Below are 26699 nucleotides of genomic sequence, written 5' to 3'. Positions count from 1 at the left end.
AAATTTTTTTCAAGTGTGCAATGTAGTGCTAACACAAATAGGTATTCATGAGATGCAATGCATCCTTGGATTAGAGCTGCTGAAAAATTAGGTCCCATAGCTAAATACATCCTGATGAGAAAAATGGCATTTGATTATTTTCTAAATAAACATGAAATACTTTTAAAAATTTGCTGATCTTATAAGACAAGTTCCAAACTGTAGCCACTTACGTGCCTATGAGATGTCATACATGTAATTAGTTCTCTCTCACCTACAACTTGCAGATTTTCTCAATTAAGGTCACCATTTTGTAAAGACAAATTATTACATAATGAGAATAATAATTGTATGCAGGTACTTAAAATTTCTCTGACATGTATTTTGGTGGAAAATATAACCAACTCCTTTATCAATGTTAACAAACATATTGACATGAAAATTCTGCTGGAAATGTTGACGTGGTGCAAAGGGCACAGGCTTGAGAGGCTGGTGAGTTTGGGCTCTGACGCCATTTCTCCTGTTTATTGCTGTGTCACACTAGGCGAGCCAGTTATCTTCTCTGAGCCTCCTTTTCTTCATCAATAAAAGAAGAGATGAGAGATATGTTGGCAGGATTTGTAGTCCAGATTAAATGAGATAATAAATTCATCTAGCAAATGCTGAATCAACATTAGTAGAAAGACAGAAGGAAACAGAAAAAGAGGAAGGGGGGAAGAAAATCTTGAAATATTAAGGAATTCAGGTTGCCAGTGCCTCTCATTTTCATTAAAGAATAGGAGAAAGTTGCCCCCCCACTCTGAAATGAATTAGCCCAATGCTAATTTCTAAATACTCTTTGTCTAGATTGCTATCATTTATGTAAATTTATTTCCTGTCTTATGGGAAGTTAACAAAAAGACAAGTCACATTGCCTAAGGCCCCGAGATGTTTGGAGCCGTCCATCCCCCAGGAAGGTCCCTTAGTAAACAGTGAAGGGCATCGAACAATGAGACTCTACTGGGGCAAGAGCTCCTAATGCTATGGCTGCAATGAGAGAAATTGTGCCTCTAAGTAAACTGAACTTTATCTTTTCCTCCCCTCAAAAAAGAAATTTAGAAAGAACCACAGAGCAGAAGGGTAGGAGAGAGTAAAACTACCCATTGCTTTTTAACAGAATCCATAACAGTACACAGCATCCTGATCTCCCTCCAGAAATTTCTAAAGGAAGAAAAAGAAAACTTTAGTGGCCATTGTTCCTGATGAGATGTTTTGGAGATGTCTGCTTCCTATGAATAGGTTTGAAGGTATGCAGGAGCACCAATCAGCCTCAGAGGAAAATGACCTAGTCTTGCTCCCCTTATTTGGTGATGTTTATTAGTTGTTTTTTTTTAATAGGCCTCTGCCCTCAGGAATGTTGAAATTGCTCAAGTATGTTAAAGAAGGTCAGCTCAAGCCTAACCAAATAGAGCAATTAATTCATCTCTGGATAAGGACAGTTTATGTTCTATGAGAAAAAAACTGTTCCCTTCTTACCCTAGATTATGCTTATGATTTTTCCATCATTTCTATGGATATTTAATTAGCAGAAAAGTTTTCTCCAGAGAACAGACAGGTAGGCTTTTGTGTCAGGTAATCTCTTAGGAAATGATCTGTGTCACTCTGGTGATAGACATTTTGTTAGCAGGGAAGAGAAAGACACCACATCATTCCTGCATCCTACAAGATGCAAGTGTGGGATGAAAGCTAAAATACACTGTAGAATGGATGCAGCTGGGGAAGATTTTAAGTCTAGAATTGTTTATCTCCATCAGAACCCTGGGTGAGGTTCCATATCCCCAGGAAAAATATGTTGATTTGAAAATATCAATCTAGATGCAGCAATAATGATCACAATGTTACTGGAGTTTTAGAAATGCAAATGTTTGTTCTGAACTAGTATCACATAAACATGAGTGAAGAGCAGTATTAAGTGTTAATAAGTCTTAATGACTGTTAATAAATGTTAGAATGTGTGCCTTTAAATTAAAACATTGACAAAATAGGATGTTTAAAGAAATAGACAGTGAGAGATTATAGCAGTATTGTTTAATCTGACATGGATTACAATGCTGTTAGTTTCAGCAGCACTGATCATATTGTATAGGAAATACTAGCCAGTACAGTAAGGCAATAAAAAGAAATTAAAACTATATAAATTGGAAAGGAAGAAGTAAAACCATCTCTATTCACAGAAGAAATTATTTTCTTTATAAAAAATCCAAAGGATTCTACAAAAACACTATTGGCACTAGTAAGAATTTTGAAAAGTCAGTTTTCAATATAAAAAATCAACAGTATTTCTACAATATAGACTAGCAATAAACAATCAGAAATTAAAATTCAAAGAAGAACTTACCAAATATAATAGGACCAAAAAAAATAAACATTTAAGTATAAGCCTAAGAAGTATGTCTAAGATCTGACTCTTGAAAACTAGAAAACAACTGATATTAATAAGACCTAAATAAGTTAGAAAGTATACCTTGTCCATAGATTGGAAGACTAAATAGTGTTAAGGTTTTAATTCTCCCTAAATTGATCTGCAGAATCAAAGCAACAAAAATTCTAACAGGTTATTTTGTAGAAATTGACATTTAAAATGTATATGGAAAGGCAAAGAAGTAGAATAACTAAAACAGTTATGAAAACCAAGTTGGGAGAACACATACTACCTGATTCTCAGACTCATTATACAGCTATAATAATCTAAATAGTGGGATACTGATGAAAGCATAAGCACAGGCCTGAACAGAACTGGAGAGAATGTTCAGAAATAGACCCCCACACATAGTCAGGTGAATGTCAAATGATCCTAGAATAATTGGACATTCACTTGAAAAAAAAAAGAGAACCTTGACCTCTACCATATGAACTAACACAATATGAACCACAGACTTAGTTTTAAATCTAAAAACATGAAACTTCTCAAAGAAAACAGAGAACATCTCTGTGGCCTTGAATTAAGCACAGGTTACATAGATACATTAAAAAAAGCATGATCCACAAAGGGAAAATTGATAACTGGAGTTAATAAAATTTTTAAAGCATTCTCTTTGAATTAAAAGCACTGTTATAAAAATGAAAAAACAACCCACCAGCTGGAAAATGTATTCAAAATACGCTCAGATGTATAATATTCCTTTATCTAATAAAGTATTTGTGGCCAAAAATATATAAACAACTTTCAAAAGTCAACAATAAGAAAATAAACCACCCAGTTTTAACAAGAAGTAAGGTATTTGAACAAACACTTCATCAAAGGAGCTTGATGAATAGCAAATAGGCAAATAAAATTATCCTCAATATTATCATTCAAGGGGGAAAAGCAAATTAAAACCAAAATGAGATACCATTATCTATTGGAATGAGTAAGATAAAGAAAATAACCAAAAATAAAGAAAAAATGGCAATACTAAGTACTGCTGAAACCGTGGAAGAGTTGGAAATCTTGTATACTGAGGTTGGGAATGCAAAATTATTCAACCCCTCAGGAAAAGAGTTTGGAAATTTCTTTATACACTCATCATATGACCAGCAATCTCAAGAGAATATAAGACATAAATGCACACAAAAACCTCTGTGTGAATATTTATAGCAGCTTTATTCATACTGACCTTGACAAGGAAATAAACTAAATATCTTTGAGTTTATACTGTGGTATATCCATGTAATGAAATCCTACTTGACAATAAGAAGAAATGAACTGCTGGTACATGTAAGGACATGAATGAATCTCAAATGAATTGTGCTAAGATAAAGATTTACTAAGACTACATGGCATATGATTATATTATATGATATTCTGGGAAGAGCAAAACTCTAAGGACAGAAAATATATCAGTGGTTGCCAGGGCCTGGGAGTTAGCGGAGGGGTTGACTTCAAAGAACACAAGGGTATTCTTCTTGTGGTAAGAAACTGTTCTATATCTTGATTGTGGTGATTTACATGACCACATGCTCTTGTCAAACCTCAGAACTATTAACTAAAAGAGATGAATTCTCCTGCATGTAAATTATACCTCAATAAAGCTGACCTTAATTTTAAAAAGATTTAAAAAGATTTTTTAGAAACCTGTTTACTTGGAAAAATATATTGAGGATCAGAGCCAAGTAAATGAGTTAAAAAAAAAACTTATAAGAAGGAAGCACAGCTACTTAATCCAGGATGAAAGGAACCTAAAGAAAAGGAAGGTTTTTAAAGAGACAATGGTAATAATAAATTATGGTTAAGGTGTCTGCAAAAGACAGCTTCATCATGGCCTGGAAAATTGGAAATAATTTGCCAGTGGCTCTATAGCTGAGGAAACTGAGTTACAGAGAGGGCTGGGCAAAATTCTAAAATGTCCCCACTCCATTCCTGTCCCCTGGTATACACCCGCTCTATAATCTCCTCCATTGAGTGTGGATGAGACTTGTAAATACCAAGGGAATTTACTACCATGATTAGGAGACTACTGAACTGACTCAGAGTTCATCAGAAGGGAGCTTATCCTGGCTAAGCTTGCCCTAACCAGGCTGGCCTTCGAAAGAGGGTCTCCGGCCATGCTGTGGACTGCCATGGGGGAGTCTCCAGGTAAAGACCCAGGGCAGCCTCTGGGAGCTGAGAGGTCTCCAGCCTCAAGTCAGCAGGGAAACAGAAACTGAATTCTGCCAAAAACCAGTGATCTTGGAAAAGGACTCCAAACCTCAGATGAGATCAAAGTCCAGGCTAACACCTTGATTTCAGCTTGGGAAAACTTTGAGACGAGAACCCATGCCCAGGCTTCTGACCTAGAGAAACTATAAGATCAATGAGTGCTGGTTTAAGCCACTAGGTTCATGGTGGTTTTGTCATGGAGCTGTAGAAAACCAATTCAAAGAGGGAATTAAAATGTGCAAGCCAGTTTAATCAGTGTGAATACTCTCATGGTTTTGACTCCAACAGCTCCTCACCTGATTGTGAGCCAGTGTAAATAACTTACATACATTGAATCAAAAAGCATCACAAAAGGTAACATCGTAGAAAGAAGAGGGAAAGGCTAAGGGGTGATGTCTTTGGAGAATAATCTCCTTCAATTCAGTTCAGTGGTGGCCAAGAGAGCCAGGCACAGACTACTGGAGGGGCCTTCCACTGCAGGTCCCTGGGCTTGTCTATCCCACATGCTGACTCATTGTCCCTACAGGCCTCCTTCCCTTCTCTACTTCAAGGCCATGACTGCACAGGTCCCCAGGCTAACAGTAACAACCAGGGCAGAGATACCCTGGTGTTCACCAGACTTTCTTAACACTCATTCTTAACCCACTTACTTGTGAAGCTGGGCACCAGGAAATAACCACTCAACTTTACAACCACGAAAGAAAGCATGAATCATTCCTGAAGCATCTTTGCATATAGGTGAAAATAGCAGGAGCCCCACCCCCTCACCTCACAGAACACTACTTGAATGACAGGTTGTGGTATCTTGCAAATTAAAAAAAAATTACAATTGTTACTTTCATTGTATTATTAATTCCTTTATTCCATAAAGTTGTTCATTCTAAAGGTCTTATAATGAAAATAGAACAAATAACTTACCTTGTAACTTTTTAGTCTGATGAAATCAACCTTCATAGCGACGAATCTATCTGAATTTCGACTGATGTTCTTCAGGTGTTCTACGAGATCAGCACAGAACTTGTACCCTCCTTTAAGCACACACAGCACCATGATGTCACAGCAGCCTATGTCTTTCATAATATCCTTAGCCAGCCGTTCAGTTCTGAAAGAAGGAATTAAAAAGATGTATTAAAGCATACCTACTGCTAAGTATTTTTGTTCCTTTTAGCAAAACACATGATGTATGATACGTATTAGATTACACAAGGGAATGTGGAGAAGAGCTGGGGAGACAGAAGCCTACAGATAAAGAAGTGTTGTTAAAGTTGGACAAAGAGGAAGTATTCAAAACATATTTTTGATAATCACATCATCAATAGCACAGCATTGCTCCTGTGTGTCGCAAAAATGATTAAGGTATAATACATAAAGTCAAAGATCATGGATGCTGTTATTTTATCACTACCACCAAGCCTGGTCATTAACCTTAATGCTGTGATGGCGTATGCTGATAGTATGCTTGTTTTATAGCAGAGAAAAAGGAAATGGAGGATGACTCATCCACCTTACAATGTTAGAGGAGAATGGAGGAAAAGTCAAGCCCTCAGTAACTATCAAGATAATAACATTTGCCTTTTATTTCACAAAGATAGCACATTATCTATGTAAAAGTTTCCCCAGAATACCATCCCAGCAGGCACAGTTTCCATGGGTTGCAAAGTGAACAATGCCTCCTGGAGTTACCCAATGATGAAACCTTGGGTTGGCACCCAGTACCCAATCCAGAACTGCCATTGTGTTTTGTTCTAGTTGTTTCATGTCTAGAAATCCATTGCCCATGTACCTGTTCAATATTAAACCTTGAGGGGGGCTAAGATGGCGTCGGAGTAGGAAGGAGCAGATTCGGCTTCCCTCTGCTCAGAGGAGAAAATCCTGACTGATCTATGGAGTAGAGAAGCAAGCAACCAACATACTTCAGCATATGTGAAAATATGGGACCAAGGATTGTGATGGAACCGAAAAACCGGACCCTAAGAAGGGTGCTGCAACAAGGTAGGGTCCCAGGGATCAACATGTGGTCCAGGGGCTGCAACCCCAGGCCCAGGGCCCGCTGCTGGGTTTGCCACAGAGTCCTTGGGAGAGAGCCAGGACAACTGCTCTCTCCCCAGCCAAACAAGGTCTGAGTGGCACTGGGAGGAATCTAGGTGCTAGCAAACACACAAGGGCTGTGAGCACCTTTGGAGGCTGTGGACACCAGAGAGGCTGGGTCTCAAAGCAGGCCCCAACCCCTACAATCACCTGTCTGGCTGGAGAGTTCGGCGGCGGGAGAAGCCAGGCCACTGTGGGGAGTAGCAGGCTTGAAAAGGAGGAATTTCTCAAGAGGAAGGAGTGAATAGACAGACACTGTTTAGGGAATTCTCCTAAATTGATCAGTCGCTCCAGCCTCCCTGCCACCCAGCCATGGGCGCACGGGTGCACGTGCAGACAGAGCATCCCCCCACCCCAGTCCACAGCAATAACCCTGGGGAAAGACCTGATTCCCACACCCAAGATGCAAGGCTGAGGAGACAGTGCCAGCTCTGCTGGCTGAGGAAGAAAAGCCATACCAATCACCCCTCAGCCTGCTGCAGCCAGCAAGAGCAGAAAAACTGGTTTGGCCACTTTGAAACCAAGAGACTTTTTAATTTGATTCTATTTTTTTAACAATTTTTAATTTTTTAATTTTTATTGTTTTTGATTCTCTTTTGATTTCTTTTTCCTCTCTTTCCTGATTTCTTGTTTTATTCCTTCCTCCTTCCTTTCCTCCAATTTTATCTCTTCTTCGTCTGCCTTTTCTATTTTTACTTTTTAAATTTTTTTCTAAATACCTACAAGTGAGACAAAATCCTGGATCTGTGAAAAGATCAAAATTGAACCCAAAGAAGGGGCATCACAACATCTGGGACAGTGAGATAAATTTCACTCTGCTATTACAGAGAACCTGCAAGTTATTGCATATTTGTATTATTATTATTTTTCCAGTATTCCTACATCTTTTTTTAATAGTATTTTTGTATCCCTCTTCTTTTTGTGTAGTCTGCTTTGCTAGGCTGGATATATTGTATGACCTGACAGCTTTCCCCTGATATCTCTTTCCATACTGTATTGCTAATCTACTGTCCTTTAACTCACCTGTGTCTCATTAGCACACTACTTGAGGTTCTGTACTCCCTATTCTTGTTACCTAGATCTCATAGATTATGTCATATGATTGTTGACATAATATTATTGTAAATAACTGCTGTTCCATGCAATTGTAATTACTCCCCCCCCCCCCACCCCCAGATCTTAGCCCATTTCAAAGTTTCCTGAACTCTATTACTGTAGGGGTTAACTCTATTCTCCCACACACTACACCTATTTACTATCCTTTACTCTCACCTTACCTCAGAATCTGACCTCCCACAACCTACCTGCTTTATAGATCCAACTCACAATCCTTCCTTCCCCAACAAGAGTCTTATCTTCTTTCCATCCTTTCTAAAAATCAGCTGGCTGGGTAGAAGGTCATGGTTAACACTATACATAGTCAAAGGACCTCCTATCTCTTCCCTACTTGCTACTACTGTAAATATCATAGAATTCTCTGTTGCTGTCTTAAACCATTTTGCCTTACCCCTCCAACTGATGACAAAAAAGAACAGGTGGAGGTGGTGAACACCAGGATACCCACTGGAAGAGGAAACCCAACAACAAAGGAACCACTAACAGATAACAACAGAAGAAGGTGAAGGAGGGAGTAGTAACCACACAAACCTCAAATCAGGACCTATCTGGAAATACAACTAAACAGTAGAGACAGTACTCAATACAAACAATTGAACAAGAGAAAGAGAGAATTCTTTAAACCTTATACACACAGAACCAGCTTCAACACAACCTGCCCTCACCAGCACAACAAAATACAGAAGGTGGTGGACAGAGTGACCTTCATTTAACCAGCTGGTGGGAAGGAACCACCAAAGAAAGACTCAACAACAATCAAAACCCAAAGGCAAACACAAAGCCAACTTAAATGACAGCCAAAGACCAGTGAGCTTGGGAGATCAAGGAAACTGCACCATTGAAACTCACTGCTATTCTACTAAAGAAATTCACACCACAAACCCAGGGAACCAGAACAGATCAATTTAAGAAGCTGAGGCTAACAAGAAGAGTCTCACGAACAATGGGAAGACAAAGAAACAATCCCCAAATGAAAGGAAAGGAGGAAGCCTCAGAAAGAATGCTAAATGAAATAGAGGCAATTCAACTGTCAGATATTGAGTTCAAAGCAACGATCGTCAGGAACCTCAATGAGCTCACAATGAGCTACCAGAAACTACAGGGAAGCTACAATGAATTCACTGAAAACTACATCAGCATGAAAAAGGAAATAGAAACTCTCAACAAGGGCCAAGAGGAAATGAAGAATACAATTTCTGAACTGAAGAACACAGTAGAAGGAATGAAAAGCAGGATTGATGAAGCAGAAGATCAGATCAGCGAACTAGAGGACAAAGTAGAAGAAAACACCCAGAAAGAGCAAGAAAAGGAAAAGAGGCTCAGAAAGAGTGAAGAGGGATTAAGAGAAATGCAAGACAATACAAACATAATAATATCCATATAATAGGGATACCAGAAGGAGAAGAAGAAGAGCAAGGGACAGAAAACCTATTTGAAAAAGTAATGATGGAAAACTTCTCTAATTTGATGAGAGAAAAAGTCACACAAATCCAAGAAACACAGACAGTCCCAATCAAGAGGAACCCAAAGAGACCCACCTCAAGACACATCGTAATTAAAATGGCAAAATTTCAAGACAAAGAGAGAATCTTAAAGGAAGCAAGGGAGAAACAGGAAGTAACATACAAGGGAGCCCCAATAAGGCTAACAGCTGACTTCTCAATGGAAACACTCCAAGCCAGAAGAGAATGGCAAGAAATATTCCAAGTAATGAGAACCAGAGGTCTGCAACCAAGGCTACTTTACCCAGCAAGGCTCTCAATCAAGATAGAAGGCCAAATAAGAAGCTTCTCAGACAAAAGAAGTCTAAAAGAATACACCTCCACTAAACCAGCTCTGCAAGAGATGCTAAAGGGACTGCTTTAAGGAAAGAAAGGAAAAGAGAGAGTGAAAGAGGAACACACGGACATAAAAGGCAATGAATAAGTACCTATCAATAGTAACCTTAAATGTAAATGGATTAAATGCTCCAATCAAAAGACATAGAATAGCTGATTGGATAAGAAAACATGAACCACACATATGCTGCCTACAAGAGACCCACCTCAGGATAAAAGATCTGCACAGGCTGAAAATGAAGGGCTGGAAACAAATTTTCCAAGCAAATGGACAGGAAAAAAAAAGCTGGGATAGCAATACTCATATCTGACAAAATAGACTTCCAAAAAAGGACCATAAAGAGAGATTCAGAAGGTCATTTCATAATACTCAAGGGAAGAATCCACCAAGAAGACATAAATATTGTAAATATAAATGCACCCAACATAGGAGCACCCAAATACATAAAGAAAATCTTAGAGAACTTCAAGAAAGATATGGACAGCAACACAATTATTGTGGGGGATTTTGGATCCCACTATCAAAAATGGACAGATCTTCCAAACAAAATAACAAAGATATTGTGGCATTGAACAATACCCTAGATGAAATGGGCTTTACTGATATATACAGAACCCTCCACCCCAAAGAAGATAAATACACATTCTTTTCAAATGTACATGGAACATTTTCAAAGATTGACCACATGATAGGACACAAAACAAGCCTTAACAATTTCAAAAAAATTGAAATCATACCAAGCATTTTCTTGGATCACAAGGGACTGAAGCTAGAAACCAACCCCAAGGAAAAAAACCCAAAACACTCAAAATCGTGGAGATTAAACAGCATGCTATTAAACAATGAATGGGTCAAGAATGATATTAGGGAAGAAATCAAATGGTTTTGGGAAACAAATGAAAACGAACTCACAACAACCCAAATTGATGGGACACAGCCAAGGCAGTCCTGAGAGGGAAGTTCATAGCGATACAGGCCCACCCAAAAATGTTAGAAACATTCCAAACAAACAACCTAACCCTACATCTACAAGAACTCGAGGAACAACAACAAGGACAGCCCAGAGGAAGCAGAAGGAAGGAAATAACCAAGATCAGAGCAGAGTTAAATGACATAGAGACTAAAAGCACAATTCTAAGGATCAATGAATCCAAGAGCTGGTTCTTTGAAAAGACAAACAAAATCAACAAGCCTTTAAGCAGACTCATCAAGGAAAAAACAGAGAAAACCCAAATAAACACAATCAGAAATGAAAGAGGAGAGATTACAACAGATACCACAGAAATACAAAGGATTGTAAGAAATTACTATGAAGAACTGTATGCCAAGAAATTTGAAAACCTAGATGAAATGGACAACTTTCTAGAAAAATATAATCTTCCAAAACTCAGTGGAAAAGAAGCAGAAAGTCTGAACAGACCAATAACAACAAAAGAAATTAAAGCAGTAATCAAAAAACTCCCAACACACAAAAGCCCTGGACCAGATGGTTTCACAGGAGAATTCTACAAAGCATTTAAGGAAGAACTAACCCCTATCCTTCACAGACTATTTCAAAAAATCCAAAAACATGGAAGACTCCCAAACTCTTTGTATGAGGCCAACATCATCCTAATTCCAAAATCAGATAAAGACACACAACAAAAAAAGAAAACTCAGGCCAATATCGCTGATGAACATTGATGCTGAAATCCTCAACAAAATACTGGCAAACCACATCCAACAGTACATTAAAAAGATCATACACCATGACCAAGTGGGATTCATTCCAGGGATGCAAGGATGGTACAATACTCGCAAATCAGTAAATGTAATACATTACATAAACAAAAGCAAAGACAAAAACCACATGATCATATCAATAGATGCAGAAAAAGCATTTGATAAGGTACAGCACCCATTTATGATAAAAACACTCAGCAAAGTGGGAATAGAGGGAGCATTCCTCAACATAATAAAGGCCATATATGAGAGACCTACAGCCAACATCATACTCAATGGACAAAAATTAAAATCTTTTCCACTAAAATCAGGAACAAGACAAGGATGTCCACTGTCACCACTTCTATTCAATATAGCACTGGAAGTTTTAGCCACAGCAATCAGACAAGAAAAAGAAATAAAAGGCATCCAAATTGGAAAGGAGGAAACAAAACTGTCACTGTTTGCAGATGACATGATAGTGTACATAGAAAATCCTATGGACTCCACCAAAAAACTTCTTGACCTAATAAATGAATTTGGCAAAACAGCGGGATACAAAGTCAATATCCAGAAATCAAAGGCATTTCTGTATACCAACAATGAAACAGCAGAAGCAGAAAACAAGAAAAAAATCCCACTTGAAATAGCAAAAAGAAAAATAAAATACCTAGGAATAAACCTAACCAAAGAGGTAAAAGACCTGTATTCAGAAAACTACACAACACTGAGGAAAGAAATCAGGGAAGACTCAAACAAATGGAAACATATACTGTGTTCATGGATTGGAAGAATTAATATCATCAAAATGTCCATACTATCAAAAGCAATTTACACATTCAATGCAATACCTATTAAAGTACCAATGGCTTATTTCACAGACATAGAACAACACTTCAAAAATTTATATGGAACCATAAATGACCCCGAATAGCTGCTGCAATTTTGAGAAAGAAGAGTAAAGTAGGAGGGATCACAATACCTGACACTAAACTATCCTACAAGACCACTGTAATCAAAACAGCCTGGTACTGGCATAAAACAGGCACATGGACCAATGGAACAGAACAGGGAGCCCAGAAATAAACCCAAGTCTCTATGGTCAATTAATATTTGACAAAGGAAGCAGCAACATAAAATGGAATAAAAATAGCCTCTTCAACAAATGGTGTTGGGAGAACTGGACAGCTATGTGCAAAAAAATGAAACTCGAGCACCAACTTATACCTTATACAAAAATAAACTCAAGGTGGATAAAAGGCTTAAATATAAACCGTGACATCATTAAAGTCCTAGAGGAGAACATAGGTAGGAAAATCTCAGATATTTCAAGCAGAAACTTTTTTACTGACATGTCTCCTAGAGCAAGGGACATAAAGGAAAGAATAAACAAATGGGACCTCATCAAAATTAAAAGCTTTTGCACAGCTAAAGAAAACAGTATCAAAATAAAAAGAGAACCAACTGTATGGGAAAACATATTTGCCAATGATACCTCAGACAAGGGTTTAATCTCCAAAATATATAAAGAACTTACACGACTCCACTCTAAGAAGACAACTAACCCAATTAAAAAATGGGCAAAGGACTTGAACATACACTTTACTTCTCCAAGGAGGACATACAGAAAATCCAAAGACACATGAAATGATGTTCAATATCACTAGCTATCAGAGAGATGCAAATTAAAACCACAGTGAGATACCACTTCACACCAGTCAGAATGACCATGATAAACAAAGCAACAAACAAGTGTTGGAGAGGTTGTGGAGAAAAGAGGACCCTAGTGCACTGTTGGTGGGACTGCAGACTGGTACAACCACTATGGAAAGCAGTATGGAACTTCCTCAGAAAACTAAAACTGGATCTGTCTTTTGACCCTGCAATTCCACTGCTGGGACTCTATCCTAAGAACACTAAAACACCAATACAAAAGAACCTTTGCACCCCGATGTTCATAGCAGCACAATTTACAATAGCTAGGTGCTGGAAGCAACCTAGATGCCCATCAGTAAATGAATGGATCAAAAAACTATGGTACATTTACACAATGGAATTCTATGCAGCAGAAAGAAAGAAGGAACTCCTACCTTTTGCAACAGCATGGATGGAGCTGGAAAGCATTATGCTAAGAGAAACAAGCCAGGCAGTGAAAGACAAATACCATATGATCTCACCTTTAACAAGAACTTAATCAACAAAACAAAGAAACAAGCAAAATATAACCAAAGACACTGAAATACGGGACAGACTGACAATGACCAGAGGGGAGAGAAGAGGGAATTTCAGGGGAGAATGGGAAGAGTTTACAGGAACAAATTTAAAGGACACATGGACAAAAGCTAGGGGTAGGGTGGTAATGGGAGGGAAGTGGGGAGGGTTGGGTGGGTGGGCTGGAATGAGAGTAAAAGGGAGAAAACTGTACTTGAACAATGATTAAAATAAAATTAAAAAAAAATTAAACCTTGAACAGAGGCAGGATCTAAGGTATATACTTAAAAAAAATCCCACTGGCACACCAAATAGAAATAGATTTAAAGTAAATGAAGTGAATGATCTAAACATATGTGTGTGTGTATATATACATATATGTGTATATATATATATCTCTATATTACATATAATCTATATATATAATTACATAATACATTTTTATATATTATATATTAGATCTCTTGTTTTATTTTTTTTTATTTTTTTTTTAAGATTTTATTTATTTACTTTTAGGGAGGGAAGGGGGGGAGAGAGAGAGAGAAAGAGAGAGAGAGAGGGGGAGAGAGAGACAGAGAGAGACATTAATGTGCAGTTGCTGGGGGTTATGGCCTGCAACCCAGGAATGTACCCTGGCTGGGAATCGAACCTGGGACACTTTGGTTCCCAGCCCGAGCTCAATCCACTGAGCTACGCCAGCCAGGGCAGATCTCTTGTTTTATTTTTGAAAAATTTTAGGTCAAAATATTTTTCAATTACAGCTGACACAAAATATTACATCAGTTTCAGGTGTACAACATAGTGATTACATGTTTATGTAATTTACAAGGTGATCACCCCTTAAGTCTAGTACCCATCTGACACTATGTATTGTAATGCATAATTATTTCAATATTATTGACTACACTCCCAATGCTGTACTTTACATTCCTGTGACTGTTTTAATAACTGGCAATTTTTACTTCTTAATCCCTCCACCATTTTTACCCTATTATAAATGCTTACATAATTGTGTGTATACACACGGTTTCAGGCTCATAATATGATCATCAAAAAATGTAGATGAGCATGCCAGATATTCTATGTAAAGGGACATTTGTTTCCAGCATGATGGAGTGAGAAGGTCAACGCATCCTCTCCACAAACAGTAACTATAAAGCTGGACAACAGGATCAAGAAAACCCCAACAAACATCTCAGGACTCTGGAAATCAACCAAACGCGTACAACAACGTGAGAACCATTTGTACGTGAAAACATTGAACACTGGGTAGAAACAGAGCAAGGCTATGGATTCTTGCCCAAGAAAGCCCCCATTGTGCCCCTTGGCCTCCCCACCAACTCTGCTGTTCAACCAGGGAGTTCAGCCAGGGTGGGGCACTGCCAGAGAGAGTTCACCTGACTGGGAGCATTGTCAGCCGAAATGGCTATCTTGGCAGCATGTGAGCAGGGAGGGCCAGTAGCTCCCATTTTCCAGTATTTGCAGTCCTGTTTGAGCAACTGGTTAGACCAGTCTGGGATTTGATAGGTAATTCCAGGAGGTTAGAGTCATAGGAGAGGGCTACACAATAAACTCTTTGCTTATCCCAAACTGACCAGGGCTATGTGTATGTCTAGCAGAGTCTAGAATGGGCCTAAGCTACCCACACATCTCTGGATGATGGAGCCTGTAAGTATGTGCAGAGGAGACACAGAAAGCCCAGTGGAATGCAAAAGCCAGGAAGACTTGAAGAAGACTAGAAATTTGAATGTTTGCCAACCCCCATACACATTCATCAGCAGAGAGCCTTACTGGCTCAAGCTGTTAAAGTACAATTTCTAAGCAATCTCAGGCTGAAAACTAAGCTATTCAGTCACAGGGGTGAACCCAAGTAAGTGAGTCTTAAAAATAAAAACAAGGCCCTGGCTGGTGTGGCTCACTTGGTTGGAGTGTTGTCCTGTAAACCGAATGTTACAGGTTTGATTCCCATTCAGGGTACATGCCTAGGTTGTGGGTTCAGTCCCTGTTAGGGGTGTGTGCAAGAGACAGGTAAATCAATGTTTCCCTCTCACATCAATGTTTCCCTCCCTCACCTTCTCCCTCCCTTCTCCTCTCTGTAAAATCAATAAGCATGTCCTCGGGTCAGGATAAAAACAAAAAACAAAGAAAAAAGAAAAAGAAAAAAACAAAGAAAATGAGAAATAAACTGTACATCATCAAAGGCCACACATTGTGGGGGAGATATATTTCACAAAGTAGAAGACAAAAGGAAAAAAACAAAGTACAAGGGCAATTAACAGGAAATAGTTACATATATGTAGATATTAAACCAAATGTAACAATAGTCATTTTAAATGTGAATGTTCTAAATACAGCAATTAAAAGGCAGAGGCTGTCAGAGTAGATAATAAAACAAACATTAATATATGTTGTCTACAAGAAACACATCTTAAATACAAAGACACAGATAGACTAAATGTAAAAAGATAGAAAAAGATATACCACACTAACATTAATCAAAAGGAAGCTGCAGTTGCTATCTTAATTTCAGACAAATCAATCTTCACAGCAAGGAAATTAACAGGAATAAAGAGAAACATTATGTAATAATGAGGTCAATTCTCCAAGAAGACATAACAATCCTAATAACAGAGTGTCAAAACACTCACAGAATTTCAAGGAGAAGTAGATGAATCTACTGTTGCATTTGGAGACTTCAAAACCCTGATCTCAGTAACTAACTGAAAAATACCATACCAGCTGGATATAATTGACATTTATAGAATACTCCACCTAACATTCTTCTCAAAAGATGTCAATAAAAAATAAAGACAAGCCACAGGAGATAAAGGATATGCATCCAGAAAATATAAAGAACTCCTACAACTAACTCAATAAGATGACAAACCACCCAACTTAAAAATGGGCAAAAGACTTAAATAGACATTTCTCCAAAGAAGACATAAATAACTAACATGCACACTAATCATTAGGAACATGCAAATTAAAACCATGAGATGCTCTTGTATATCCACTTGACTGGCTATAATCAGAAGGACTGACAATGCTAATGTTGGCAACTGTGTGGAGAAACGAGCAACCTCATACATTGCTGGTGCAATGTAAAATGGTAGAGCCATTCTGGGAAACAATTGACAGTTTCTCACACTTACCATAAAACTCAGAATTCCACTCCAAGGAATACATCCAAGAGAAATGAAAAGACATATCCACACAAAGAATGTTCATAGAAGCATTATTCATAATAGCCAAAAACTAGAAAGCCAAATGTCTATCAACTGGTGCATCAATAATCAAATATTCTATAATTTAATTTATAAGAAATGTCCTAGAAAAGGTAAGTTTATAGAGAAATAAATCAGAGTAGTGACTGTCTAATGTGAAGGTAGGAGCAAAGAGCAAATTCTTTGAAATGATAGAAATATTGTAAAATGATAGTAGCAATGCCTGCCCAACTTTAAAATTTTACTAAAAAAATCATTACATCTTTTATCTACAGTGGGTAAATTCTGGTGTATGTAAATTGTATCATAATTAATTCATTTTAAAGGGGGGGATGGACAATCCTGGGCCCCACCCCAGACCTCTGAATCAGAGTTGCTGGACATAAAGCTTAAGAATATTCATTTTAACAAGTTCACTGAGTGATTCTCCTGTACAGGGATCTGGCTTCAGATCACCTTACCAGGCATCAATCATGTGCTAGATCAGGATGCAAGTAATTTAAATAATAAAATTCAGGTGAGAAAAGTAGGAATTTGTTTAAGCCAGGGGGTTTCAAAACTGATGATGAGGGAAAACTCTTCTGAGAGGCATTAAATGGTGAAGTGAGTAAGTATAACAATGCCCAGGGCACAGCAAAAATTGGTTTAATTGTTAAAGTCAATCAGATTTCTTTCCTTTTTTCCTAATTTCCATGTATTTAAATATGAATTGTCATTAGAAAGATTTAGCAATCTGGGAGGTGCAAAGTTTTCAAGTTTATTTGATCATTAAACATTTTTTGCCCTCTGGCAATCAGAACTTTTATTCCATAGAAAGCCATCTTGGGCCACAAAAGATGCCAAACTGGACCTTATTTTAATAATATACTGTAGCTTGAGAGAAAACACATAACATTCAAGTCTTATCCAGTGCAAGATTTTAGAATTTGAGTGGAAGAATGCCATTTCCTTTTGCTTACAGATAGAAATTGATAGAAGAATAATATCCTGGGAATAGTAATCACCTAGTCTATTTCAACCTTTCTTCTGGCTGAGGACCTATTTCATAAAGTTAAATTTTAACTCAGAAGAACATAACAGATTAAAAAAGTAGGGCCAGACATTTATGTTTAAGGAAAAGGTAGGGTGGGAACCCAAAGCCCCTATTTGTTCCTACTCCCCAGGGACTCCCTCACCCCAATTTTGGGATCTCTGAAGAATCTCTGATTCCTGGGAATGCACTGTGAAATTCATGAAGCTTGCTTTCGATATAAATGTGAAGGCTTAAGTATTTGACCTTTGTACAGAATTTAGAGGTACATGGAAATGTAATTGTTTGGCCATTAGGACTATTTTCTGAAAGGGACATGACCTATAAATCCTGGCACTTGTGGTGGCTGAACTGTAGGGGCTCTCGAAACCAGTGGTCAAGCAGGGGTGACTTAGGGGCTTAGAACAGGAGGGAAAATGTTGGCTTTAGGAAAACCAGTCAGTTAGGAAGGAGCCAGAGGATATCTGTGTAGACAGATCAGAAAGAACTAGAAATAGTATGCCAGAAAGAGTTTTATGCAGATCTTTTTAAACTGCAAATATATCTATTCCTGAAACTTTACCCCTGGATGGAAAATAAAATTGTGCACAGACTGGTCAGCCTATGATACCTTACTTGCTCGAAAATAAATGCAAGTTGCAGGAAAAGCCATCGCTTTAGGGGTGTGTCCTATGAGGACAAAGGTCATCTCTTAACTCTCCCTGGTTAACTCAAGAGTTTAAAAAATATGAGACAAAGGTCCTTGTGTGAGAAGCATTTTCATCAGTTTTGTCCAGCACATTGTTGTCTTGAGGCTTTTATAGTATTAATACTTTATGTGTATATGTATCCTTTTTACTGTCTTTCCTGAACCAATGTCCAGGTAAACAGTTCAGTTAGAACACAGATTCTTTTTCTTTCAAATTCTCTGTCCTAAAAAGTGCTGTCCACCACTGCATGAAAGAGATCCAGGAATAGGGCCCTAAGGTATATTGCATGACTCATGCAAGACACAGCTGGCCCAAGGCAGGACAAAGCCCGACAAAGGAAGTAACACTCACCTGTCCACAATGATGCCATGAGGTATGAGGACATATTCCAAATCTCCATAATAGTGCTGTGGGTATGTGAATAAATTCAAGTCATACCCTGGCCAATCATCCATTATCTGCAAATCAAAATATTTTGGTTTTGGTATTTTTCATTGGTAATTTATTTTTAAAACATAAATACTAAAAAGTGGCATTTGAAAAACAATAACACTGAAAAGAGAGTGGGTCCTATGATCAATGGCATTAAATTATATTCTGTCAACCTATGAAAAGCTCAGTAGGACAACCTATGAAAAGCTTAGCGGGCTGTTTCATTCAGCCTGATAAAGGACCTAGTACTGGAACCGAACAGAGTATATACTCCATTCTGAACCCTTGGTATCAGACAGTAAAAATATATACTCAGTGTCTTATAGCTAACCTGATAGTATTGTTTGAAAAACCACATATATATATATAAAATCTATACTTAAATTATGTTACCATGAGTATGAGTTTATGTAACATTATATTTATAATTATATTAATACCTATACTATATCATATATTACTACATTATTATCTATACTATTACATTTCTAAGCATTGTATATGCCTCATGTGCCTGGAAAAGATTACCTATCAAAATTACATGTTTCCAGGGATTAGTGTAGCCCCGCACTTCTATGTCATCTAGTCCTTCTACTCAAGACTTCTATAGGATGTGCTATGGTGGAATCTGAAGTTAGTCTTATTGGGAAACTGTTGCTCAAAAAAACTGGCGTATTCAGGCACTGGGAAGACTGCTAGCAAGTCTTCCTCTTGTTTAGTAAGGGATGTACAAGTTTCCTGGTTAAAATGGTAAAGAGGTGAAAGAGACAATGAAGGTGAGGGTGTTATTTTTACTTTTGGATCTTCAGGAAAGGATGCAACATGATAGTTTTAATGCACTCAAACAATACCATGACTGCACTGCTAATTCTGGCTCTTTAATTACTCCTGCCCTTCCACCAGACTCTTCTGTCCAGCTTTCAGCTTTCCAGGACTTTCATAATGTAGACCTACCTTAATTTTCCAGCCCAATTCCCTAAACTACCTTCTTCCTGCCCTCAGATTAGTCTTCAGTCATCTTCCTTCCCAGCTCTGAGTCCTATTCATCTGTCTTGCATCTATACCCTCTCCCTCTCTTCCTCCTCTGTCTCTGTATGCCAAGATCAGCTCTCTCTGGGGAAGCTCAGGTCAGGCCCCACTTCTTTCTGGAGGCTTTGATGTCCGCTCCCATCCTCTGATCTTCTTTCTTGGACTCTTGGTGCTCCTCGTAGCTATCTGTTTTCCTAGAGACTCCCATTCAGCCTCCTTGAGAAGATGACTGTGCCTTCCAGCCTCTGGCTCACTCAGTCTGGTTTGGTTTTTGTTGTTTTAGAACCCACTTGAACTTCATTAGCTGGGACATTCTCATGCTTTCCCTCCTCCTCACTCAAGACTTGAAACCAGTTCTCTTTTGCTCAAGTTTTGGAAAGGCAACTTATGGTCCAGCCCCCACCTGCTCCCATCCATGCTGGGCTCTGGAATGCCAGTCAAACCAAACTTGTAATGGCTCCCTCAAAATTATCCTTTTCTCTCTCAGGAAATGACAACTCATTTTTCCAGTTGCTCAGATCAAAACCTGAGTTATCGACTCCATTCTTTCATCTCCTTCATGCAACCCATTAACAAATCCTATTGTCAATTCCTTAAAAATGTAACCAGGACCACCCCTCAGCATCTTTATTGTTTCCCCTCTGTCTGTGCCAACCTTATGTCTCCTGGGACTATTGCCAGAGCTGCAAACTCACCTCCCTGCTTCCACCTTGATATGCATATCCCCACCCACATGGCAGCTGGAGCGCTCCTTCAAAAATGCACATCAAACCCTGGCTGGGTGGCTCTGTTGGTTGGAACATCAACCCATGCACCAAAAAGTTGTGGGTTCAATCCCCACTCAGGATGTGTATGGCAGGCAACCAATTAATGTTTCCCTCTCACATCAATGTTTTTTTCTTTTTCTCTCTCCCGTCCTCCCTCCCTCTCTTACTCTCTCTCTAGAAGCAATGAGGATTAAAACAAACAAACAAAAATGTACTTCATATTGTAGCAATCTTCTGCTCAGATTTTTTCAAGGGCTTCCCATTTCACTGAGTACAATCCAGAGTTCTCACTGTGCTTCCCTCTCTGACTTGTCCCCAGGCTCACTCTTCATCCCTCACTCTGCTTCAGCCACTGTCCTCCTTGCTGATCCTTACATGTGTCAAACATGCTTCTGCCTCAAGAGTATTGCACATACTTTCTTTTCCCTACTATATACTCCCCCCAGATATCCACATGACTTACCTTTTGCTTCCTTCAAGTCTCCAGGCAGATGTCCCCTACACAGAGAGGTCAGCCCTGACCACCTATATAAAATAGCACCTACCTCCTCCCCACTCATCCTTATCTGTCTCTTGTCCAGCCTTACTTTCCTTCATAGCATGTATTCCCACTGGATATGACGTGTGTGTGTATGTGTTTTGTCTTATCTCCCCCCACTGGAATATTAGCTCCTTTTGGCAAAGACTTTGTCTTATTCATGGTGGAATCTCCAGTGCCCAGAACACTGACCTGGAATATGGTAGGTATTCAAAAATGTTAAATGAGTGTATGAATGACACAGTCTCCACCATGGATTACCCACTACCTGACCTCCAACCTCAATGCTTGCTTGTTTGCCTGTGATAAAGTACACCATTGTTCAAGGATCTGAAAATTCATACCTACCAGGGGCAGACTAATACCAAAAGGTGCATGTCATCTGCATATTTGAAGAGTATCACATTTGCTCTGCCTCCACCAACAAACTCGGTGTAACTGTTGACTTTGCACAGAGCAGCTCTGGCTTCCACCCTTGAGAACCCCTTGGACCTGCTGTAAGCATCAATAGCACAGTGCTGTTCAGAGCTGGAACCACCAGCTGTTCATGAACAGCTTCCAGAAGATCCACTGGCAGGTCAAGGTAAAGACCAGACAGGGATTGTGACCAGCACCAGGGAGATCATCCAACTGCACAACACTTTCTGGCTCCTTTTCCAGATCACATACTAACCACTCTACTTCTGGGAGCCCTCCTATGTGGTGCCATCATTAACTAATTGTCACCTGAACCCATTCCTCCCACCAGGCAAATCCTCTACTGCCCTCTGCTCTGGCTAAATCTCAGTGATGACACACCACTCCATGTTCTAGAGCTCACCCCTGACACTCACAAGCTATCATGTTAGGGAAATTGCTTACCCTCTCTGAGATTCAGTTTTCCCCTCCTTTAAATAAGACATACTCTCGTATAAAGCCTGTGGACAGGGTAGTTGTGAGGATTAAAGCTTAGAACAGATAATGGACATAGAATTCTTAGTACTTCCTGATGTATGTGCTTAATAAATGATGCCAAAAAAAGAATGATAAGAAAATTACAAATTAAACCAACCTATAGATAAAAACTGTAATGGTAATCCATAGCTCAGAGGCAGATGGAGTAATAGTCAAGAGCATAGACTTACAGGTCTAGCACACCTGGAAGTGAGTTTACTAATTATAAGACCTTAGGCACTTCAACTTCTGAGTCCCAAAGTACTCATCTATAAAATGGCATCAATGCCTGCCTCATATGGTTACTGTGGGGAGGAAATGAGATAAATAATGGTATAAAGCTCTTATATCCATATATAGTGCATGGTACTTATGCAATAAATATTAACCATTTAGGTGTACTGAAACATCAATCATTTACTTACAAATGATATGTTTTAACAAATTCAAAGAAGTGCCTCAAATCTACTTGTTGAAGTCTCATTACTCTGGTTAAAGCTGTAAATGTAAAAGCAGAAGAAATTTATTCCTCTAAAGCTATTCTATAATCAAAACTGTCCTAATTTCCAATGAGTCTGGCATAGAGAATTTTCCTCATTGAGATAAGAGACAACTAGAGATAAAGGAACTACTGGTTTACCTTTGTTTCCTTAATGTTGCATGCAAATTGAATTGTAAATTAGTCATAAACCTGAGGGAATGGAAACCACTGTGAACTGTAGATAATTATGTTATTAATCTGCTTTTTAAAAAAATCAAAACAAGAAGTCTTTAAATAGTTTCAGTATCACAGATAACATGCTCTAATTTTATTCAGAACAATGTTTTCTCTGTTCAAAGATGAAAAACACAGCCAAGCTGGAGAAGTGACAAACACATCAACTGAGCCATTTTATACAACATCAAATTCCGGAACTCATTCCAATTCTCTTTTTCTCATTTGAAGATATATTGAAAACCTTCTTTCTAAGTCATTAAAAAGTATACATATATACTTTTTAACATTTTTAATTTTTTATTAGAGTATTTCTTGCATTATTTTTCAAGTGGTTTCCACCAGGAGGAAAATAGTTTGTAAACATATAAAATGTGAATTTCTGCTCTTCTCTCTTGCTACAACCCTCACATTGGATCCCACGCTCTCCTTCAGGCAGCCACTATGGCTGCTGCCGATTTCAGGCTCACAGCTACCTCTCCACCATCAAAGAGGAAGGGAGTCTAGGCCCTCAGCTCTGTTTCCAAGAAACCCACACCTGAACATCAGCACACTGAACTCTGAGCTTGCCCTGTCTGACTATATTCAACTTGAGGTTAATCTAATTATCCTGAAATCTATGAGAGAAAATGATGTAAATGCAGGAAATATTTCTATTATACATTGATTATTTCCAACCAAGGTGGGCCCTCTCACTGCCTCTCTGCATCTTCCACAAAATTACCTTCCTTTTGAGAGGTCTTCTTTTGACACAAATAGATTGGGTTATTTACACAGTTCCATCATTTGCTTTCTAGACTTTAACAATCTACCTCATTACTTTTTAAGAGTATCTATTATTAAATAGTAGTGCTATTAGTTTCACCATTCTACCGATGGGATGGATGGCTTTTTTTTTTTAACTAATCGCTTTGTAAATGTTAAATGCAATGGCCACTTTTCCATCTTGATCCTACTAGCCTTTCATAGTCTCTGACACTCTTAATGACCTCTTTGCCTCTCACCCTCCAGGCACCTACCAGCCTTCCTGCTCTTTTCTACTTTGCTCTCCATTCTTGGTGTCTCTATCTGTCTCCTGGACATTGTGCCTCTTACATTTGGGACTTTCCAGGTTTCTACCTGTAATGGTAGTTTTTAATTTTTTTTACATTTTCATTGGGCATCCCTATCCAATCCCAAGAATCAGATATTTTTCTACTTGCTGATGATTTCCAAATATACTCACTCACTCTCCTAAATTCCAGATATGAACTTCAAATTGCCTACAATGCATCTTGACCTACAGGCCCTATGGTCACTACAGACTTCATCTGTCCAGAAAGGAACTTATTTTTCCTTTTACATTTTCATCCCCCTCGCCCCAACCCCAAGTCCAGGCCAGACCATTCTCTCCATGGCAACTGGAGTGACTTTTTAAAAATATTATTTATTTTTTAATTGAATTTATTGGCGTGATATTGGTTAATAAAATTATATGTTTCAGGTGTACCTTTTTATAATACATCATCTGCATGTTGTATAGTGTGTTCATCATCCCAAGTCAAATCTGCTTCCATGGAATGACATTTTAAAAGCATAAACTGGGTATAATAATTTCTTCTCAGGATGTAATGATTTCTTAGCACTTGGTGTCTGCTGTCTTGAGTATTCTGCTTCAGAGCCTTCTCAGGGCTACATCCTGCTTACTCCTCAGAAGGTGGCTCAAATGTCATGGAAAAGAGGCCATCTTGGCCGCCTGAGCAAAAGCAATGCTCCCCAGCCCTCCTTCCATCACTATCTCTTTGTTCTCCTCTTTCCTTCTTATTGCACATATTACTGTCTGACATTATCCCTTTATTTATTTGCTTTCATGCTGCCTGCCTACGTCCTTTCTCTAGAATGTAAACTCCATGAAGACCGGGCTTTCATGTCCTGTTCCCTGCTGTGTCCCTAGAGCCTAAAACACTGCCAGGAGTCCTGCAGACCAATCAATGTGTGTGTGGAATGAATACAAAAATGAACTTCAACTCCTTTAAGAACAGAGGCCCTGCTGTTAAATTAAGAACTGAGCAAGACATTTTAACCTGAAGAGTTCTGTTTTAGTGTGAGGTGCTTCCTTTCCCAACCCACTTACTCATGCAGTATACTCATAATCACAGATTATCTGGGTGATCTCTGAAAAAATATTTTAATATGTAATTTAATTAAATATTATTTTAATTTGTAAATATTTTAATGTAGTAAATTGCCCCTCCACCATGCCACCCTCACCACTGTTTTACATGAAACCCGACACAGTAACAACCATCACCTTCTACAGAAATCATTTTCCACTGGAGCCACCAGTGGACGCCTGTGGCCACAGAGCAAGACCTGATTTGATTCCAGGATATTCAAAGAAGGGTGCCCTCTGGTCGACTCCTGGAAAAATGATCAGGGATACTGACGCTCTGGTCTGAGAACCATCTTCCCACATCCTCCCCTGAGGTCACACTACAACATATTTTACATATATCCTCTCCAGATACTCAACGGACCTCTGGAGCTGTGTCCCTTTTGCAGAGGAGGAAACTGACACTCTAGAGGCACTAGCTTGTTTGGAGCTTGGGCGGAGCCCCCATAGACAGGGTCCCAGCGCAGTTTCAAACCTCAAACACCATCTGCTTGAGCTACTTTATTTCCTAGCTGTCCTCGAGAATCCTCAGTATTTTTTGGAAAACAAAATGAGAGGCCCATACCGGAGAGCTCAGTAGGAAGCACAAAGGGAAGGAAAGACCCCCAAAAGTCGCCAGTTGAGGTCTTCACAGACCCAACCCTCTCCCACGGGTGACTCTTGGAGGCTGGCAGGAGTGGGGACCAGCATGACACAGGCTTAACGCTGGAGGAGTGGATTCCGGGACCCGAATGGGGTGATAGAGGGAGGACACTGAGAACATCAGGTGCAGGGATGTTAAGTGTTTGTTAGGCGGAGCGCGGGGAGTGGGAAGCGGGAAGAGGGAGGTCGGGGTTTGAGGATGGAAGCGATCCCCGCCTGCAGGGAAGAACAAAGCAGTGGCCCGCCCTCACCCGAATGCACTTCAGGCACTGAATCTAAGAGGAGTGTGCCAAGAAGGGAGGGGAGGGGAGGGCGCGGAGAGCGCACGACTCAGCCCCGAAATCAATGGGGATTTACCACTACGCCTCGCCCGTGGTCTGGCGCCTCCTCACTGCTCCCGGCCATGTTTCTCCCAGAAAAAGCGGGATGGAAAGACTGGAGCGGGAAGAATCTTGAAGCGGGGTGGGGTGGGGGATGGGGCTGGGGCAGGGGCTGGGGCTGAGGCCGCCCGGCCCCGCCTCTGGCCGCAGGCTGAGAGGGGCACGCGCTGCGGACCCGCCGCCTGGCCTGACTCCAGCGTCTGCGCCGCTGCGCCCCCTCCCCGATCTCCTTCCCCGGCGGTTGTCTGGGCTGGGCTGCAGGGTCCAGAACGCTGGGTTGGAGCACTGGGAGCTGCGGCAGAACAGTGCCCGCTCCACCAGATCGCAGGCCCTGGGCGCGTTCCTCGCCGGGGTAACGAGGCTGCCCGAGGCTCGATTTCTGCAGGAAGAGAAAGTGTTCCCTGGTCCCTGCCCCCCTGAACTGTCGTCCCACCTCCGGGCTAACAATGTCCTTGCTAAATTTTATGGGCTCTTTATCTTAAGTAAATCCATGAAGGAGCCTGCGGTCTAGAAAGTAGGGCTGTGCACGACGTGTTTTCACATCCTCAAACCGTCAAGCCGTGAGTTTGAAAGAGCC

General features: G+C 39.6%; 1 protein-coding gene across 1 annotated transcript in view; it reads right to left on the bottom strand.

Annotated features, from left to right (window-relative positions):
- PRTFDC1 (phosphoribosyl transferase domain containing 1) overlaps positions 1 to 26222 on the bottom strand; it is a 93338-nt gene extending 67116 nt beyond the window's left edge. The window contains exons 1-3 of the mRNA XM_028507820.2: positions 26100 to 26222; positions 18886 to 18992; positions 5555 to 5738 (exon numbers count right to left, since the gene is read on the bottom strand). Coding sequence (XP_028363621.1) covers positions 5555 to 5738; positions 18886 to 18992; positions 26100 to 26147 — 339 coding nt within the window. The 5' untranslated portion in view covers positions 26148 to 26222. The remainder of the gene's footprint in view (positions 1 to 5554; positions 5739 to 18885; positions 18993 to 26099) is intronic.
- Between the last annotated feature and the right edge of the window lie 477 nt (positions 26223 to 26699).

The sequence above is a fragment of the Phyllostomus discolor genome, chromosome 1 (assembly GCF_004126475.2).
Source record: "Phyllostomus discolor isolate MPI-MPIP mPhyDis1 chromosome 1, mPhyDis1.pri.v3, whole genome shotgun sequence".
In the NCBI taxonomy this organism is placed as follows: Eukaryota; Metazoa; Chordata; class Mammalia; order Chiroptera; family Phyllostomidae; genus Phyllostomus; species Phyllostomus discolor.
Note: the sequence above shows the minus strand (reverse complement) of the source record. Positions and strands in the feature narration are given on the sequence as shown.